The sequence below is a fragment of the Salvia hispanica genome, chromosome 6 (assembly GCF_023119035.1).
Source record: "Salvia hispanica cultivar TCC Black 2014 chromosome 6, UniMelb_Shisp_WGS_1.0, whole genome shotgun sequence".
NCBI classification, from domain to species: Eukaryota; Viridiplantae; Streptophyta; class Magnoliopsida; order Lamiales; family Lamiaceae; genus Salvia; species Salvia hispanica.
Window position 1 is genome coordinate 4,677,106 of NC_062970.1, and position 20,414 is coordinate 4,697,519.

General features: G+C 35.6%; 3 protein-coding genes across 5 annotated transcripts; 2 read left to right on the top strand and 1 right to left on the bottom strand.

The window, feature by feature from the left end:
• Nucleotides 1-401: 401 nt before the first annotated feature.
• On the bottom strand, nucleotides 402-11,446 carry LOC125193370 (bromodomain and WD repeat-containing protein 1). Of its 3 annotated transcripts, none has more exons than XM_048091143.1 (25): nucleotides 11,174-11,446; nucleotides 10,894-10,959; nucleotides 9,487-9,838; nucleotides 9,239-9,393; nucleotides 8,714-8,953; nucleotides 8,411-8,520; nucleotides 8,231-8,308; nucleotides 8,041-8,147; nucleotides 7,238-7,332; nucleotides 7,042-7,157; nucleotides 6,836-6,939; nucleotides 6,680-6,757; nucleotides 6,500-6,578; nucleotides 6,229-6,397; nucleotides 5,724-5,794; nucleotides 5,440-5,520; nucleotides 5,264-5,334; nucleotides 4,751-4,847; nucleotides 4,616-4,675; nucleotides 4,305-4,359; nucleotides 3,813-4,204; nucleotides 1,800-3,644; nucleotides 1,134-1,703; nucleotides 987-1,045; nucleotides 402-849 (listed from the first exon to the last, which is right to left on the bottom strand). In XM_048091143.1, the coding sequence occupies exons 3-25, from the start codon at nucleotides 9,831-9,833 to the stop codon at nucleotides 654-656; spliced, it is 5,175 nt and encodes a 1,724-aa protein (XP_047947100.1). In that variant the 5' UTR covers nucleotides 9,834-9,838; nucleotides 10,894-10,959; nucleotides 11,174-11,446; the 3' UTR covers nucleotides 402-653. The 3 variants fall into 3 exon arrangements, with proteins under 3 accessions (XP_047947100.1, XP_047947098.1, XP_047947099.1); XM_048091141.1 differs by having other exon boundaries at nucleotides 3,807-4,204; XM_048091142.1 differs by lacking the exons at nucleotides 10,894-10,959; nucleotides 11,174-11,446 and having other exon boundaries at nucleotides 3,807-4,204; nucleotides 9,487-10,882.
• A 1,758-nt stretch (nucleotides 11,447-13,204) lies between these two features.
• LOC125192352 lies at nucleotides 13,205-16,073 on the top strand. The gene is made up of 3 exons (XM_048089894.1): nucleotides 13,205-13,346; nucleotides 14,780-14,895; nucleotides 15,358-16,073. The coding sequence occupies exons 1-3, from the start codon at nucleotides 13,242-13,244 to the stop codon at nucleotides 15,677-15,679; spliced, it is 543 nt and encodes a 180-aa protein (XP_047945851.1). The 5' UTR covers nucleotides 13,205-13,241; the 3' UTR covers nucleotides 15,680-16,073.
• A 1,348-nt stretch (nucleotides 16,074-17,421) lies between these two features.
• LOC125192882 (bZIP transcription factor 53-like) lies at nucleotides 17,422-18,443 on the top strand. The gene has a single exon (XM_048090553.1). The coding sequence runs from the start codon at nucleotides 17,880-17,882 to the stop codon at nucleotides 18,315-18,317; it is 438 nt and encodes a 145-aa protein (XP_047946510.1). The 5' UTR covers nucleotides 17,422-17,879; the 3' UTR covers nucleotides 18,318-18,443.
• The last annotated feature ends 1,971 nt before the right edge of the window (nucleotides 18,444-20,414 follow it).

Below are 20,414 nucleotides of genomic sequence, written 5' to 3' on the forward strand. Positions count from 1 at the left end.
CATTTTGCGTTGTCACATCCATATGAAGAGTTTATACATATGAAAACAACGCTTATAACCTAGAGTCGTATGCAAAAATTCATAATTCACGTTTTAACTTTATGATAATTATTTGGGCCATTTTCCACATGAATACACAAATTTTCAATATTTTTTATTTTGTCCTTTAAACTTTATTTTTTGAATCCAAATAATTGGACTTTCAATGTCTCTTATTTAATTAATGTCATAAAACGAACTTGAGAGAAATAGTAAATGACTTGTTACATATGTTGATGTGTCGTCGTTTTAAATTTATAAATTACAGACTGCTTGTATTAGTAATTTTGTTCCTCTCATTCTTTGATTCCTAGAATCAAACGCAGAAATGGAGAGAGAAAAAGAGAAAAAGAGAGAGGCCATTGAAGACAAAAGTATGAAGTAAATTAGAGAAAATGTTTAACTGTGATCTTTAAATATTTGAGACTATACAGGAAAGAATGAATCGCCTGCTGTCAATTTCCAGCAGCAGTCAGTCTGTAAATTTTGGTATTCCTTCCCCTCCAATTCTATAAGATTCCTCAACTGCATACCCTATTACAGAGTGAGAGAGATTATATACAAGCTTATATGAGATGCTGACTACTTTCTCTACAAAACTGTGCTCCGTATGACTACAAAGCCGCTAGGATCTTATGGAACCAGTCCGACAGCCGTCTCAGCTTTGACGACAGCTCCACATTTTTCCCGCTATACGCCTCCGCATTCGACAGCATAACTTCAAAATCGTGCTTCAACGCATCCAAACTCCTATAGTAATTGTTCTCTAACCTCGACTCAATGACTTCAAGAGACAAGGGGACGGGGAACCTGCTGAGTGATGTCCAATTATAATACATCCAAAGAGAGAACGAGCGACCACGCACATACATGATAGTATATGGAACATAAAAGTGTATATAGGAAGTAAATAAAGATGAGATAAATGGAGAAAGATAAAGACATGCCTGTTAATAAATTTAGTCTTTTGAGAAGCTTGCTTCAGCTTGTTAACCCCATAATAATCCTGCAAAGCCACAAAGGGTGTTATAATTATTTGATCCAATCTAACAAATAAATTCACTTCTTTCACATGGAAAGGGGGATCTCTCTACCTGAGATTTGTATCCGGACTTCTCCAGCTTGCTAAAAGCATTAATGAGCGTTTTTCTTATACGCTCGTCAATCTGAGGCTGCTCCATGTCAGTACAGGAATCGTGGAGTTCCCAGGGACTGTGGTTATGTACACCAGGCTCACTTCTGTACTTTACAGCATACTTTTCCCATGGACTGTCTGGGAATTCAGGAGATTTGGCCTTGATGCTTACAACTCGACCTTCCCACCAACTCCCATCTTCCTCACCCTCATTCTTCCACCATACTTGACATTTACTTCTAGAGGTCCAATTTCTTGCCATAGATGCATCATACCTACTTTTCTCAACCAGAAAATCCGGAAAACCAGAAATTTCTGGTAGAGTCAGATTAAATGATTGGCCATCTACATCTGAAGTAGGGTCTACAAATTTCAGGGTCATTCTGCAGCAGCTCTCCCCAGAACCAGGAAGCGTTGCATATTCGAGTTTCTCAACCTTACAAAATTCCACAGCTCGTATGTTCCGCCTAATAGTTTCCCAAGGGCCCGGATTCCTCACGTGCATGTGATGTATGTACTCTTGATGGCCCTGGAGGTAGAGTTCGGTGAGATGATTACAGAGCTATTAAGAACCAACAAATATAATTTCATAACAATGTGAGGAACAAAAGAAGTACGTATCTACCTGTCGCAAATACACAACATCATCCCCTCGTTGAGGTATATACCGAGACCCTTCCTCATGAGCAGACAGCATTAACCAGGAGCTTCTTCCAGTCTGGTTTGATTTCCTTGGAGGACTATTGCCACGAGTATAATTGCTGCTTCTCTTGCCTCTTGTGGATCTTAATCTAGTGGAGTTTCTGGGTAATGATTTCCAGTCTCCCGAGGAGTTATCTTCACCTCTGCTTGGAGAAGCCTTGGCAACATCATTCGATGTATCTTCAGAATTATCATGGGGTTCCATAAATGTAAAGTTGCCAACTGATGAGGCTAGATCACGAGCAGTTGATCTCACCCGGATAGACCTGGCCTTACGAATACATTCTCGAGGAACCTCAATCTCATTAAGATTTCCAGTATTCGACGTGCTTGGTCCCATACTACCAGAGTCCCCTTCTGGATTACTCCGACCTCTTGAAGGCTTTTGCCTTCTATAAACGGCTGTAAACATCCTTTTAGTTGAATCCAATTTTGGAGAGTCTTCCAACTCAGACTTGGATGAAGATCCATTTATAAGAAGACCATCTGATCCTAGTCCTCCATATTGATCTTTGTTTTCAGAGTAAGGTATGTCTTTTTTGTCATCGCCGGAAACTGGTAAATCCAAATTATTTTCTGCATCCTTGCTTTCACATGGCATGGCAGTATCTTCTGCAATTGCTTTTCTGGGATCATTATTAATATCCATTGAAAGACTACTAGGCTTATTATCAATATCTCTTGAAAGACTACTAGACTTAATTCGCAACTTTGTTGGGATTTGAACACCATTCTCCTTCAATTTGAGTCCGTTCTCAGTCTCATTTATGCAGGCGACAGAAGGTACTGTTGAGCCATTGCAGACCTCATGACACTGACTTGAGGAAGCCCCGCCATCGTTCACCTCATGCAATGCCAAGCGTCCCTCGACATTTTCTGCTCTCTCTGGACTTCCAGGTGCACTAACCTCACAAGTTATCTCTTTCTTATCTTCTAAACTTCCTTCATGACCTTGGATCCCAATATTTGGGTGCTGTGAACTATTGTCCTCTGGAAAGGTTGAAAGGTCATTAGCAGTATTTTCTGTATGAATTTCGTGATGCCGAACTGGACCAGATCTCGAAAATAAACCTGATGCTGAAGATTCTCCAATCTTCAACCTCTTAGAGGTGCGAGATCTGGCCCCTACCCAAGTAATTGAGCCATCTTTGCATCCTCTAAGAAGATCCATATGGCTTCTCTTCCCGTTATGACCATCAACACCAACATCGTGACAGTCCTCTTCAGAATATTTATTTATGTTGACTTCCTGAAAATTTCTCGATGATGAGCTTGCTACAGCATATTGCCCATTCAACCCAACGTTTTGTTGGGAAGCAAATTTAGTTGAGTCGCGGTTTGGCAATTTCAGGATCAACTTCTTCCTGTTTCCAGGCAAATGAGATTCGGGATGAGTTTGCTCTGTGCTCACTGCATGGTCCAAGGATATTTCTTTCCCCTTGAGATTTTCATACCACTCAATTGGCAAGGATGCATCTGATTCTTCACTTTCAAAGCTTGAGTCCTGCAATGCTGATTCACTTTCAGATGAGTTGCGATCAGAGCCATTTATATCTCCATCTGCAGATGCCCCTGTTATTCGAGAGAACAGATGAAGTGCGTTTCTAGCAGCTGCTCTCTGAGGCCTCGACTTTGATGAGGACTTCTTACGTTTAGCTTTTTTTCCATTCCGTGATTTCCTAGTGCGGTTGTTCCTAATTGAACTATCATCACTCTGGTCCAAATTTCTCCTCTTCACACGCCTCCCGGAAGATGTCATAATCTCCACCTGAAAAGAATAACAAACAAAACAATTAAAAACCAAAATGGCCACCCAAGCTCACATTCAGCATTTGACCTTCACAGCAAATGTGTCACTTCACCCATCCTAAAGCAATAAGATTCGAAAAATAACTCAGAAGTCCTGGTCTGTATTTAGCAGAGAGATCACCTTTACCTTCTGCTTCTTTCTCTTGGATCTACGACGGTCATCTCGGAGCAAGTCCTCAACCTCGCTGTTCTCAGAGCTGCTTTCTAACTCATCAGAATCCAAATTTAAACTTGCTTGCTCCCATCCAGATGAGTCGTCCTCTGCCATATTATATTCTGAATCATTATCATCACTACGAATCTCAACTGGTGGTTCCCAATCCATTGCATCAACGAACTCAGGTAGTGGAACTATTAATGTCTCCAAGTCTGCAATGGGAAGCATTTGAAAATCTGGGTCCAGAGTGAAATCTGGCCCAACAGCAAATCTTAAAGATGATGGCCGCCACTCAATTCCAAGAGCACCAAGCCGTCGTTGTTGGTAAGTACTCTGATAAGGTTCCGGATATGGTATCATACCTTATGCAGCCATAGAAAGAAACACAGTGAAAAACACTACATCATAAAATACGCATAAGTATATTATAACAAAAATGTACTATCAGAAAGGTCAGTTTACCAGAATCGCACAGGAGATCTTGCATATTCCTCCGATAAGGAGCAAGCTGTGTTTCCTGTATTAATAAAGCAAGCATCATTCAATTAGCAATATAACAGTCACATTTGATACATGTGTTTGCGATATGAGTAATGGCCACATTTAACGTCCATTGACAAAAAAAAGGTTGCATGTTTTAAGGATTGCGAAAATGAGTAGAGGTTCCCTGGCAACTAAGGCGGAGTCAAGATTGAAGTGGAAAAGCAATAAAAAAATATATTGAAGATAATAAGATTCCAGAAGAATGCATAGTAGAAGTTGCAGACACCAACCTGGTCAAGAACATTTCCATGTGTGTCATGAATAAGAGGTCTATAATCCCCTAGAAAGAACTATTTATGAAGAATACAATCAGTAACAGAATCAGTTGAGGATACACAAAATAAAAATCCAAATATATAAAGTACCTGATCATATTTAGCATCTCTCTGTGATTCACCTTGACCAGTGCTCAAAATATATAATTGGCCAACATCATCAGACAGAATTATAGATGTCCCATCTCTGGATGACCAAAGAAAATCACATTCAAATCAACAATTAGTAACACAGAGATGGCTGCAGGTTGTTTCATGCTTGTCACAAAACTTTACATTCGTTGAACAAAAGCACATAGCCAAAAAACATCTTCTCCAATTAATGAATTTCTAAATAGAAAATATTTGACAACTTAACCTTGTTCAAACACACTACAGACGTAGTAACTGGAATAAAACAAAAAGAAATAGACCAGAAACTTCTGAAGCCATCATAGCAGGCATTAAGGTATTGCAATGGGCATATGCATGTTACTTGCACAAAAATATCTTACTTAATTTCGCTCATCATCGCTGCTCTTTTTTAAGACGGATCAGAACTCATAAATCACACAAAATGAATAAAAAACAAGATTTAAGTTTCTTCTAGGAATATTAACTCACGATGAAAACTTTCCATCAACTAGCTTGAATGGGCCAATTTCATATGTGCGAATTGGTGTACCTTCCCATATCTGCATATATAAGGCAATAATAACATGAGCTGAGGTGTGAGTAGTTGGTAAAAGGACCTTTGTGAGAAAAGATTACAAGAACATATATATTTATGTCAAACTCACATCCCATAATATTGTTTTCCCATCATATCCTGCACTCATTGCTATTCGAGGATTGAATGGGTGCACATCCAGTACATAAGTCTAAAAGGAGGAACAAGATTCACATAAGTTAACCATAAAATGCCCAATAGTACAGTATAATGACAATAAAAGTCAATATAGAACGAAAAGGATGTAAACAGAACACAATACGATATGAGCAACTCAGAAGCCTGCTGCAGTTAAACTACAACACAATAAGTATAAATATTATTGTTGTGGGAAGAATTAACAGCATAGCTTACAGAATCAGTATGGCCAGTCAGTGAATGCACTAAGCTACCATCAACAGCATTCCATACACATATCCTGCAATCTGCATAAAAATGAAAATCCTGCATAAGTGACAATCGACCTTTGAGTATCTAGAGTGAAGCAGTACATCAACTCAGACTTCTTTAAGGATGAAATCTAATGCTTAAGAGCTAACTAAGACACCCCCAGAACAAATAAAATGAAGAAAGATGGAAAACATCCTCTCTTAGGAACCCAGTCTAACATATATTCAAGAACAATTAGCTTAAACAACTTGATCAGTGGCAGTGAGCAATGAGGATACATGAAGCCTTAAGCCAAGAACGAGTGAACATAGTTATGTGAATTAATACATAGTTTCATGAATGTCCTGGAGCCATTTCATTGAGTTTATGATGAAATCTGTCAAACAAGAATTCATAACAAAAATTAATAGCACCAAAGACTTGTATTTTCTGATTCCACAATACAAAGTAAACCACATTACTAACATACCCATGATAGCTGCGAGAACAAAACGATTATCTAAACTCCATGCAATCATATTGACACCCCTAGGGGTAGGAAGAACTCTCTGACGTGGACCTCCTCGGGGCGCTTGAGGGGAAATTTGAGGTGGAGGAACTTTCAGGTGATATGCTCTAATCCACCTTCCAGCTTTTCCCTAAGAATGAGGTGCAATATGTCAAGTGGGTAAATAAATAACAATAACGAACTAAAGTTGAACAACACCAAGATGATACAGTTTAAATGGTCAGAAACTCACATGTGATCTCCGTGATCTTGGCATCCAAATGATTGCACTGCCATCACGAGAGCAGGTAACTATATTATCATGATTGAACCTGCAAATTAACCACAATATAAATTGAGCAAAAGGAAAATCCTTTAGATATAAGAGATCACTTTTCAATAAAAATGCAGTACAAAACTGGAAGACAATAACCATGTATTTTTAAATTTTGGTAATGCATCTTCCTTTGAGGTATCTGATGAGGAAAAACGAGCAGCCACTGCACAGCCACTGCATTTCAGAGGGAAAAATCACTAAATAAAACTTGATAAATAATCCACACAAGAAAAGTTATCAACTCAAACAAACCTGAATTGTACATAATTTACATCATTCTCATGACCAGATAAGACGTCTATCTCATGGTTGGGTTGCTCTGAATCATCAGTGCTGGGTTTACAGGCATTCCACACCTGAAAAGATCAGCCACCCGTAAGGCAACAGCAGATGTTTCAAGAATATTCATGTCAAGCATATTGAGCTCAATCATATTGGCCAAACTGGTTTTCATATACCCTTGCAAGAGTGTCTGAGCTGCCAGTCACAAAAACAGTTCCGCTAGCATTAAATGCACAACAGAAAATCTGGTGGGTCTGTTGAGTGATGCTGGATGTAGGAACATTGTTTCTCCCTACAGCACTCAAATTATTCCACAAATGTAATACACAGAATCTTCTCATAAAAAATAAATTCATATAAACATCAACAAACCAGCTAAAGGCTCAGGAGGCTTTGGTGAATATGTACGTGGTGCGGTATTGGAATATCTAGCATCCCAAATTCGACAAGTTCCATCATCAGAGGACCTGTCACAGAAATATATAATGATCAAGGTCAGTGTAATGTAAAAGGTGGGATGAAGCAATTTACTATAGAAGACTAATAAAAGGCAAAACAATATAAATAAAGAAGTGTAAAGCAAAATAAATTAACTACAAGAAAACAACCTAACAGCTCCAGAGTTCATTTGAATACCATCAATAGAAAAGCAATTAGTTTAGAACAAGAAAATGTTAATTCAATGGGGCAGAGTATATAAAAGAGGAATAGCACAATCACAAAGGAAAAGCACATGACCGAATACTTTAGAAGAAATCGATAAATATTGAATATAAGAATTCAGTTAAAGAAATAGTTTTCCATTTGTGTAGACTCAACTCAAGCCCATTTACAGCAGTTCCAATTTTTAACACAATATCTTATCCAGTTAGCATAATCACAATTCACAATCTATAACTCTCTGAGATTGGAACATTCCGAAAAAGTATTTGACTTTCATCTTCCACAAGAAATTGTAAATTTGTAATTAAACCTTTGTAGCAACTGACTATGCTGTTCATTAATTCTCATGATGGCAACAGCTTTCTGTAGGTACATAATATGTCTGTTGATCAGATTGAGATAAGGACACAGAGGTACTAACACTCTGACATGCAACAATTATGAATCACCAAAAACCTTATGACTAGAGTAGAAGGCAACCAATCAAGATCATTAACTAAATATGAACTTACGACAGAAGCTGATAGAAAGCGCCTGGTCTAGGACTGAAGGCAATAGCGGTGACAGCTCCTGTATGACCTCGTAATACAGAGATCGGTAACCCATCGGGCAGGCGCCACTGAAATTATGCAAAAGGTCAATGATACAGCCGGTATTGAGAAACAATAAAAGTAAAGAAAATAGCAAAAGTACAAATCTTACAACTCGAATTATGCAGTCGTTGGAAGCAGAAGCAATCAGAGTGTTGTTCACGTTCACAGCCAGGTCAGTTATGTCACCCTTGAAAGAAAGTTATAAATATCAATCCAATAAAAGCAAGAGGAAGAAGAAGAAGAGAGGGAGAGAGAGAGAGGGACAAAAGGGTAATTATTTAAGACTCACTTCATGCCCTCGACAGCTGGCCAAGCAATATGCAGTTTCCATTGACCAAATTTTAACAAGACGATCATCGGAACCAGTAATCACATATCTCCCAGATCGATCAAAAATGGCTGCACGCGATAAAATCTTTGAGATTGGTATTCTATATCACTGCTCACAATTATATTGCATGCTTATGTATAATGAAACCTAAAAGGTTTATAAGTACAACAGAGAAATGAATTGATCTGATGAAAAATCAGATAGAAGTAAGAAAACTGCATAACAATAAAATGCAAAATGAAATCACTTAAGATGACTGACCACAATAAACAGCATTACGATGTCCTCTCACACTTTTAAGATTTTGCATCTTCTGAACCATAGTGGACGGTTTTGCAATAGCATAGCAAGCAGCACGTATAGATGGCGCACGATGATGCCTAGTAAAACCACCACCAATTTCCCTTAAACCTAATCCATGTACTTGACCTGTCAATTTGTGAGGCCAGCGCATGTAGCTTGGGGGATGCCTACTTTTGTTCTCCCTCCCATTGTGATCACCTTGAGAAAGGAAAAGCAAAATCAAATGACCTACTTGTAACAAGAAAATACAGGCTTGGACAATCCTTACTACATTTACTCCTAAGAACATACTGTAAAACACACAAGGAAAGAACTACTGTTCTCTAACAAAATTCAGCTGAATAGATGGAACATCATTAATCAGTACTGATTTTTTGAAACAAAACCTTGATGTTGAAGCAGCATAACCAAAGGAAAGAGAACTTGAAAACTAACGCATCAAAGTTGTAAAAGATGCATACTCTACAAGCTATATATACGTACTGGCCAAAAGTGAAAAAGATCCAGTTCCTAGAAGCGTAGGAACACTAGCAGCATTCACTATATTTTCACCAATGACATCTTGTGTATGAGCAACTGCACCAAGGAGTAACTGTTTCAGAAGCTTTACCAGGTGATCTTTTTCAACATGAGGATGCCTACAAATTAGTTCAATCACACTTGTAAAATGACTCAAACCATAGTAACCCCAAGCAGGGAAAAATATGAAATGCTTTAAGAGCAGTAATTACCTTTCCACCAACTTATTATAACTTAGGGGAAACGATATGCCATCATCATTTTCATTTCCACTGGGCAGACCACTACGTGAATACCATGAATGATATCTTCTAGGTAAAAGTTGGTGCTCCAACAGTTCATTCCAGAACTGCCCATAAGTCCTGTGGCATGGTCCAGCTGAGAGGAAATGCATGATAAGAAAATATACCTCTCTGAGGTCGATATCCACATCAGCTTCAGTGGGTCTTCTCTGCAAATCTGCCTCATTGGCTTTCCCAATCTCCTTATTAGAGAAACTCAAGGATTTAATATTGATAGGAGTTGCATTACCACTGGGGATATATTTCCTGAGAGCCATATGTCCTGAGAAGGTTATATGGTTATGCTCAGCGTTCTTAAAATAGCTAAAAGAGTCAGGAAAGTATCAACCATGCACCAAACAATATAATGAAAGAAATTATCAAAGGGTGATAATCATAGAAAGGTAAGATGAGGCATGGAAAAAAGATCAGGACCACTGTGTTCTTAACTACACAACATAGCGTACATAATTTAAAAGACAAATATTTAATACTCAACAGTGATATAGGAGGAGTAAAGACCTCAAATCTATCACTCAATTAGTTGGAGAGGTACCAAAGCACAAGGATCTGCACCAGACAGTTATTCCACCTCATTGTTATTAGGTACTAACAAGAAAAGAGAAAACGCCCTTGCTAGCGCTGCCTCTAACAATTATAACTTAACTACTAAGATAGAGATTTCCTGATGGCTGTATTGATTCAGTCTATTTCCTCACCACTGACTTATTATCTTAGATTATTTCAAGTTCCAAGCTCTTATAACATCAGTGAAATGTGCATCCAGTAGTAGTTATTGCAAGCTCTTATAAATGCAACACTTGTAGTTAGAGAGTATTCTGTCAATCAGTTAAGTTTTTTTTTTTTTTTTTTTTTTTTTTTTTTTTTTTGCTTTCTCAACTCTTTTTGGAGAAGGGATCAATATAAATCTATTGGGCCAAAAACTACTCATGTATGATAAGGTTATTGGCCACAATGTAATAGTACTACATCTCACATCTCTACAAGTACACAACCAATAGCTAGTAAGTAAACCAATCAAACCCAGGCCATATTACATCAATTAATCACTGACCCTGGACCATGCTTTTGCTAGAAGCTCTCACAAAACAATAGCATACATGGCCAATTCAGGTATATTAAGCAAAATAAAATTAACATGGGAGCATCCACAAGCATAAGAATGATAACAAACTACTATACTAGATACTTATGCCCAACAAAAACTTAAATTCCACACAATTACATGATCGAGATTGCTCAAAATAAATAAATCAAAAGCATAAAACAGAAATTAACAAATAACCTGAATCTTAACAGGCCAAAACGTAATTATACCTGTCAAGTTCTTTAATCACTCTATAATTCCAAAACCCAGAGCAAACATCTCCCATGCGGATCACACTGTAGCATTGAGAAACAAAACCCTAAAATGTTTAGCTCTCCATGCTCCAGAATCACACAGAAAAACAAAACACGCAAACATAGCACAAAAAACATCACTCAATTTATAATCCATTCTGCTCATGCAAAAACGCCCCAGCCAAATTCTGGACACTAAGAACGTTAAATACTGAAGTTCCCCCCTTATCTAGGGTTCGTTTGATCAAATATTCACCTGTGACGCAGTGCCAAAGCAGATGGACCAATGGAGCTTGCAACTTGAAACAAAAATAAGAATGGGGATCGAATGCGGCACGAATTCAGGCAATAAAATACAATTTCGACATCGTATTTTACACCAGAATCAAAAGGAATTCAGGAAAAGAGGCGAAACATATAAAATTGAGGTCGGTTTATAAGATTAATTGTTAGATATTGGTGGGAGCTCTGAGTTTTTGCATAAACACTGTGTAGTTTGCTTTTGTGGGGAAGAGAGTTTGGAGAGAATTGTAGAGAGAGAGAGAGAGAGAGATAAAACGATGCGTTTGTGTATATATATATCTATACGCCCACTCTTCGAATCGAGAAACCTTGAGTGAGGCTCTGATATTACAACTTAGTCCTCCAACTTTCGTATACTGTATTTAACACCCTAAACTTTTGACCTTAGCTAAAATTATTCCCTCTCTAATTAATTAATTAATCTTATTTTTCTAATTTAAATTCTAATTATTCACATAAATTAATCATCTGTTAATTTAGTAAGTTTTATCTTTAGTAAAATAAATCATATTTTCCGGTATAATGTTTCATTCTTAAGCTTGTCAATTACGTCTATACATATCAATTTCATCCTTCACTTATTAGGTTACATGACATTAATTATGCTTATCAATATCGATTATTCAATTCAATTTGGAAAAATCATTTATTTATAAATAAATATTTTAATTAAAAAATTAACGGTCTTTATATAAAATATTATTATTATTCACGTGTATAAAAAGTTGAGGTGAAATAACAAATCATCGTTGATGTTTCACGTCAAAAGTTAGATGCCGAAGAAAATCTACAATGATAAAAAGTAAACTTTCGGTCGTTGAGATAATGAGATGTACTTTGCCGTTTTGACGATCATATTTTATTACGCTTGTTTCAATCAAGACGCTATCTTCATATATTTGGGATAAAAAAAATTATTCTCTTTACGCATTTAAATTTGTCAATTATTTCTTTTTCTCTAATTTATTACAATGACATCTAAAATTCAGTGATATATAAAAAATGATTATATTGACCCGAACGAATTGAGTACTCTCTACATCTGCATTTATGAGTCTCATTTCTTTTCAGCACGGATTTTAAGAAATATTAAGAAAAATAGATGAAAAAAGTTAGTGGTATATGAGCATCACTTGTTATTAGTTTTAAATAAATTATGAACGAGACTCATGTTCGTGGACGAAAAGAGTAATCGATAAGATGACTAAATGTTATGCATACCCAATCATTAATTAAGTGATAACATTACTAACAATTTAACATCATTATTAACATTAAATAACTGATAAGTATTGTTTTACTATTACTATTATTATTACTATTATTATTATTATTATTATTATTATTATTATTATTATTATTATTATTATGCTAATAATTTTAACTATTTTATTTATATTTTCATAGACTAATAAAATAATACTAAAATACTATCAAAATACGTGAGAATCATTGAATTAAGAAAAAAAATCTATGCAAAAATAGGATTTGGAAAATAAAGATCTTGAAAACTTATAAATTTTTATTTTTTCTCAAGATTCTTATTACTTTCCTTGTTAAATAGTAGAACATCACATAAATATAAAATTTTACAAAATCAAAATCAGATCACTCTCAAGGCTGCCAAACAAAGATATCATAAAGAATCGTACCATAGATAAATGTAGTTAGAGAAAATCGGGTAATTGAATGCGTACATCCGTACATAAGAGAATTAACAAACACTACTACTATATTTGTTTTAGTAAATTAATTGCTACTTTAGCTAATAATTAAAATCAACTTTAATAATTAAAGAATTACTGACACCTAAATCTTATTGGACTTGCTGCCAACTGGATTCTACCCGGCCCATTTTACAACTGGATTCGACCCGGCCCACTTGTCAGCTGGATTCGACCCGGCCCGCACCAGTCAACGATTCACGAATCACGATCACAGCCCTATTTAATCTCCGAATTCAGCTGTGAGAGTTTCAGATAAATTGATAATTCCGAAATCCCCAAACAAGGCCTTACGAGATGGCATCGCCGGTGATAACGCCGGAGGACGTGCTGGAGACGCTCATGAACGATGGGACCATCGACGCGATCCGTTTGAAGATAATCAACCAGCTTAAAGCCAATGTGAGATTGTTTTTGCATGTTTGTACTTTGATTTTTGTGATTTTAAGGGATGAGGTTTTGTAATTGACGATTCTATTAGTTTATCCGTGCATTGACGAGCTCCATGACTGCTAAATTGGTAATTGTTTTGAATTTTTATTTGTTTTGGTGATCCTGCGTTCGCGCTTCTAAGAATTTTTTCAGGGAAGCTTTATCCATGAGCAGTTCGTATTTTTCAGTTAACCTCTTTTCAAAGTTTTGGGATTTGTGAAGTGTTTTTGGGAATTGTGTGAGCTCACATTTCGAGTAATGAATTTTTTTATTGCTGAATGGAGATATTTTCCCTCATTTAAGTTTTGGGAGTTGAGATGGAACTAGTGATGCATGGTTGTTAGTGTTATTGATAATACTGTATACAAAGGTAGTAGTTTACATCTTTTGGTGTTAAAATTGTGTGGATACTTCTTCTTCCATCACGGCATGTTCCCTTGAGAAGTGATGATGGGCAACTCTTCTTGTGATGTTGATGGTAAGGATTGCCGGCTGAACCCCCAACTGCTCTCATAAGCTAGCTCTGAGTGTGGATTTGCTCCCAACCTTATATCTAGAGACTCATCCATCGTGGGATGCAAGAATTAATAGGCATCACATCCTATCATACATCGTAAATGGTGATATGCGTATTATGTGAATAATGTCTATAATGTCGTGGGGTTTACTGCGGATTTATATGATTGTTAGGGAGCTTATGTTATGATAAAGGAGATGTATCTTAAGAAGCTTGTAATGTAAATTTAAGCTTGAATGAACTGTCTGTTGGCCGACTTATATGCATCTAGTTGTTCATCCCAAGACTTTGTACGTATCGCTTGGATGCATGTAACATATGGAGGATGACTGATATGCATGATTTTCTTTATCTGCTGCTTTTGTTCCCTTTCTTGTTTGCACTTAAGCTAGAGAATGAGGAGCTCCCGTGTCTTGTCAGTCATTCCACAAAAGACTCTTATTTTTCACTTTTTTATATTTTTCCTTCCTTTTGTGTCTTAAGTTGAAGAAACTAATTCATCTCTATCTCAACAGTTCATTAAGACTCCTTAAAAAGCCTCAACTGTGATATAACAACCCCCCTTCCCAATTCTTAGGAAGTTAATTTATCTATATCCAACAAGAAGATTTCTTCAGTTGCCTGACTCTAAAGTGGCATGAGCTTGTGACATGTGGTGGTTGTCAACATACTTAATGAACTGCTCAGATATCATTTGCAATTTTGCATATGGCACACCCTCCATTTTATAAGTGATATCTACTTATAAATCTTCTTGTTTCTGTTCTCGTGGATGTTTGGATTGGTTCTTTATTTCGTGGACATGGAGATTGTTTGATTATTTCACTGTAGTATGAATCGGCAATCCATAAAATCAAAAATAGTCATTGTCCTGGATTTCTTGCAGGAAGAGCTAAAGAGCAACACAATAAAAATGGTGGAGCAGAGTAAGGTTCTCAACACTGCTGGTGCTGAAAAACAGACAAAGCGAGAATTGTTTGATTCACTACGACAAGAGCTTGAGTAAGTTACTAGTACCCTCCTGGAGTGCTTTTAAGCCATAATAAATTCTGTTCTGAGCATGCTGATTTTAGTGTCCATAGTGTGTTGCCTTGGCATTCTGAGATAGTTATTTTTCCTCATATGACTTACGATGATCGTAGATTTAGAGCAATCAGTCTAAGGCAAATGAAATTTAAATTGCTTGTTTAAGAGAAACTATCTTTCGTCCTTTTCATTGGGTTTTATCTCTAGAAGGCTTGCATGTAGCTAGCTACTTCCTGCCATTCAAAACATTGAAGTTTTGCATTGTCAATGGATTTTCAGCTTGCACTATCCAGATTCAGCATGATGCTTTATTATGACAAAGCATATGCAAACTGGTATGTCCCGTAGTTTGTTTCTCGGGAACCAGAACATGTAGTTTGTTTCTTTGGAATCAGAACACAATATGTAAGAGTTAATGTTGTTGGCAACTATATGCAGGGCTCCTGTACTTGAGAAGGCTTCTAGATCAGTTTGGGACTTGATCTTAGATCAAAATGGCTTGGGGAAGGAGATTAATGACACTGTCGAGAGAGTCTTCTGTCAACTGAGCGGTTGTGAACCTCCATTGTTTCCTATGTCTAGCTCTGAAGCGCAGCCAACGAAAGACAAAGAGGTTAGTCCTTCTTCATCATCCAAGAAAAGAAGTTTTAATGACATGAGCACAGAAGAAGCAAATGGCATTGCACAAGAGTTGGGAAATGGCTCAGCCATTCCTGAGAATGTTACAAATACAAAAGGACCATCACCTAGTTCCAAATAATAGAAATGACTTCACGGCATGGATCTGGCTTAAGTTTGTGTTGTCGAGAGCCCGAATAGAATTGGTCCCTCCAATTCTAATGCATGTCTTGGCATTGGAGATTGGACTATTGGACTTGCTCCTTCCATGATCTCTGTGGAAAGAAACTGGAGCAGACGCGTAAAGTAAGTACTGTCGTTTTGAGTCCTCCTTGATAGATTATCCTTACAATATTTGGATCTCCTTTGGATGTTGTGTTATGTAGACATTGTAGTTTATAAATCTTGTATTAGTGATCCTAATATTTTGTCAAATCTTTGTTTTTCCATCTAGTTTAGTAGTAGTAAATGAATGACTTGTAACATTGGATAGTCCAAAAAAGTCCTAAAGAAAAGTTTTGATTCCAGGAGCCAAACATGCTATTATTAGCCGTTTTCTTATTTTAAGGTTGTATATGTCCAGCTGTATGTACTTGACTGGCTAGTTCAAAAATCTTCAATCTGGATAAAGAGAGGGAATAAATAGGGTAAGCCCACCACTGTGAAAAGCTTTATTTGTTTATCTATACTTGATTTAAAAAAAATAAATTAGTGCACCATGGTTGTGAAGCTTTTCACAAAAGTTATTGAGATCTGTCACTTTACAATTTTCATCTTTGTTTACTCTCTAATATAATCATTGCTTTTTAAAAAAAAAATAATAATTCTACATAGTAGGCCTACCTGTCATTCTTGAGATAGCCAAATTGTTGTTTTCTTGATCTCCAAAAACCTTACCCAATTGGAGACGTAACTTATAACCAAATCAATATTAGTTTGACAAATGATTATCAAGATGGCTATGACAATAATTCATCAATTAAAATTCTCTTATCTACTTAATGATTTTAATATTACAATAATACAATAATACAACAACTAAATCCTCTTATCTTCTTATTAGTTTATATTGCAATAATGCAAATACCAAACAAGTTGAAAGAATTGGTTGGAATTAGCTAGAGTTTCGTCACTCAACTAAAATAATTTGGTTCACTAATCAAACTATAAGCTTTCGCTAACAAGATATAGCCACTTTATCAAATCTTTTGCTATTTGATTTAATTCTACATTTATTAACTAGCTTGAGCTCAGCGATAGATCCTTACAAGTTTTCTATTCAATTTGCAGCATTTAATTAACGATGAATTATTAGGATTGGTTATATATAATTTTGTTCACATTCAGTTTTTGTAGTAATACACATGTTAACTGAAATTCATTTATAATAATAATGAATAGTCCTTATTTTGAGTGCAGTCTTTTATTTTATGGATATTGCATCTATGATGGAAATACAATGTGAAATAAAGATGAAAAATACAAGAAAAGCAGAAATATCATAAGATTGTTCTAGACATCAAATATGTGGCTACTCGGTTTTCTTTCTTGAAAATATTAATCAACAATATATACATCACAACCTGTGGCAGACTTTTCAATATCAAGAACTAGATAGAGATAAAATTTTGGCTCTCCAAACTTTTTCTTCAATTTATAAAACCTTATCCACATCACAAATTAAAGTCCATTCAATTTAATACTTCTAGTACAATGCACACACACACACATACACAAAGATATTAATATATACATATATTTGTGTGCTATCGTTATCCATATGGGGATTAGTCCACCATTTCTTACCAATTGTATATGCCCTTAGCTTGGAAGATTCAAAATTCTTGTATTTCAATCAACCTTTCTCATTATATAAACCCCATTCCTCAACCCTTATCAGTTATCACCCTCCATTATTCCTCATCATTCACACTTTTCTTAATCCAAAAAAACCCACAAATCTTATTACATCATTCAATTTATACCATATTCGTAAATCATAGTACTTCATAGACATGATTTCCATGCAAAACTCCATTGTTTTCATGCAAAAATCTTCTCTTTTTCTGCTATGAGTGGTGTCATCTCAGCATTCTTGTCTAGAATTAGACTTCTCCAATCATTTTCAGTAGTTTTCTTATACTGGTTTTACGTTTTTTCATAAGCAAAATCTAATTAATCCCACCATCATTCCCTTAAAAAAAACCAAGAAAATCTAGTCCACTCTTGCATCACAACAAGTCCAAAAATCCCAATAATTTTTAAATTTTTTTCAAGAAAATCTAGTCCCACCTTGCATCACAACAAGTCCAAAAATCCCAGAAAAAAATTGAAAAAAAGCAATGTCAGCCATAAACATAATCTCGAGCTCATCGGAGGAGGACGAGAAGAAGAGGAAGAGGAAGATCTCGAATCGGGAATCAGCGAGACGCTCGAGGATGAAGAGGGAGCAGCACATGAAGGATTTGAACGACCAGATCTTGTATTTCGGGTCCAAGAGCGGCGAGCTGACGCGGAAGATCGACGAGATAGGGCGGCGCTACGCGGCGGCGGAGGCCGAGAACAGGGCCTTGAGGCTGCATGGGGAGGAGCTGAAGAAGAGGCTGCAGTTTTTAGAAGAAATTGTGGATACTTACAATAGAAATTCTTGCATTGATGTGGAAGAAGATGAGGATGGTGATTGTTTTGTGAGGGATGTTTTGAAAGATTTTGATGTTGAAAGGCCATGGCTGCACCCGGCTTTTCAGTCTCCGGCTGTTGATGGGATTTACCAGTTCTGATGGGGGAGGAAACACACAGATGTACGTGTGGGTGTGTGTGTGTTTTGGTGGGGAGAATGTGGATTGTTCCATGGATGATGACTTGTAAAATATTAATGTAGAATGTGCCTTTTGCAATTGTTGTAATTTTCTTGTTTTTTCTAATATACTCCCTCCGTCCAAATAAATATGAAACGTTTGCTTTTCGGCACAAAATTTTATGTAGTGCTGTTTTGTGAGTTAAAGAAGAGAGAGTAAAGTAAGAGAGAGGGAAAAGTAGAGATAAATTTATTTCTATTTTAAGAAACATTTCATTTTTTATGGGACAACTTAAAAAGGAAAACGTTTCTTTTCTAGTGGAACAGAGGGAGTACAACACTTCATTTCGTTATATTTTTTATTTTTTCAGATTATATATTGTGCCATTTGATTTGGCATAATTCTTTTTAACAATCATTTTCCATTACATTAATTAGTCATATATATTTACATTAATTTACTTGCATTAATTTTTTTAAAAAAAATAGAAATACTAAGTCAAAGTTAAGTAGTTCGGGTTAGATTGTTATCAGATCAACTCAATTCAGTACATGTTAAGGAATCTCTCAATCTGAACACGAATTCAAACCCGAATGACCCACACATGACACAAATCTGTTAACAATAGATACAATTTAGATTGACACGACACGATAACGATACAAACCTAATATTACACGTTAAAATCATATCATAATTGCGCAAAGAATAAAATTATAGTAATATGGAGTATTTCTTATTGGGTAACCCGAACGTAACCTGTTCTAATCTAAAGATTCCTAACCCAACCCAAAATTATCGGCTTCCTAATGAATCGACGCGATAAGTATTTATATTCAGTAAAGCTTAATCCAAACTTATTAATAGTACATGTTTATATCAGATTTTTCGTACCGTTGTTCTAGTTTCAATTATACTACAACACAACATAAGATATTTTCTATTCTAGTTCGATGTGCATTTTGTATACATAATTTATTATGCAGTAGCTATTGCATCTTGTAACTAATTCATTATCTTGTTTTTGAATCGACAGGAATGACATCATGAAATGATAAATCTATTGCATCTTTGAAAATATAAATAATTTTGGTAAAGCATACTGGTTGAATCTACAAAGGTAACAATTACCTATACCTATATTAATTTCGGTAAAGCAGAGTTGAAATCAGCTTATTAAAAATAAATTTTATCATAAATAGTATATAGAATCATTTTAGTAGAAAAATCAAAATGGAAAACTATAACTATTTTTATAGGGCGAGAGGCTGTATGATGTTTCTATGCGTGAAAGAGTATGACTACTTAATTACTTATATTTAATTAACTTATGTTATAGTATTCGTCATATGAGCATATGGTTTAGTATCGTGTTTATCATGTCTCAATAGTAAAATTAAATTAATTAGTTGCTAGTCGTGATTTCAAACACTATTGCCATATTAAATTAGCTTTGTTCTACATGTGGTTGGTATGGTAGGTTTAAGAAATTAGTTTCAAAAACTTAAATCCTTTTCATTTTGGACTGCACAATTCAATACGCATTTTCAATTCTCCACATAATCAGGAAACATTGTATTGTCAAAATTCATATTTCTCCAAATGTCTTAGAATTCCTCGAAAATGAAATGAAAAGCGACATGTATTTGATTCTAGCCGATCATACTTATTCACCAAATTAGCAATTTTTAGAAGCAAGCGCCAACAGCAACGTGGACTACTGGATGACTGCTCAATAATTTTGGCCTAATTTGGTAGTAGTACTATAAAACTCTCTTCCCAAAATTAATAATTTAAGTATTGTATCTAGGGTTATAGTTATTTAAATCCCAATATTTGGTCAATTTCAAGTAGATCACGTAACTTTTGAAAATAGAATATTAAATTATAAATTTTCAAATTTTTTTCTCAATTGTCTAATCCATGTACAAAAACGTAGTATTTTGATGATGTTCGAAACAATGTTTTTACGTTAGAATATAGTATAAGAAAAGAAATCAGAATATAAAGAAAAAAAGTTAAAGTTATAATAGTAATTGATTAGTTTTAATTCCTGAAATTTTAAAAAAACGTTATTCA

Bases quoted from the DNA above. Each gene is read 5' to 3' on its own strand.
- LOC125193370 (XM_048091141.1), bottom strand. From the start codon at position 9,833: ATGGCTCTCAGGAAATATATCCCCAGTGGTAATGCAACTCCTATCAAT. The intron at 8,309-8,410 runs GTGAGTCTTAAA...CTTTCTTTCAAG, and splicing joins CCAGCTGTCGAGGGCATGAA to GGTGACATAACTGACCTGGC. The intron at 5,795-6,228 runs GTATGTTAGTAA...ATTTTTATGCAG, and splicing joins TGTTCTCGCAGCTATCATGG to ATTGCAGGATATGTGTATGG.
- LOC125192352 (XM_048089894.1), top strand. From the start codon at position 13,242: ATGGCATCGCCGGTGATAACGCCGGAGGACGTGCTGGAGACGCTCATG. The intron at 13,347-14,779 runs GTGAGATTGTTT...GATTTCTTGCAG, and splicing joins TCAACCAGCTTAAAGCCAAT to GAAGAGCTAAAGAGCAACAC. The intron at 14,896-15,357 runs GTAAGTTACTAG...AACTATATGCAG, and splicing joins TCACTACGACAAGAGCTTGA to GGCTCCTGTACTTGAGAAGG.
- LOC125192882 (XM_048090553.1), top strand. From the start codon at position 17,880: ATGTCAGCCATAAACATAATCTCGAGCTCATCGGAGGAGGACGAGAAG.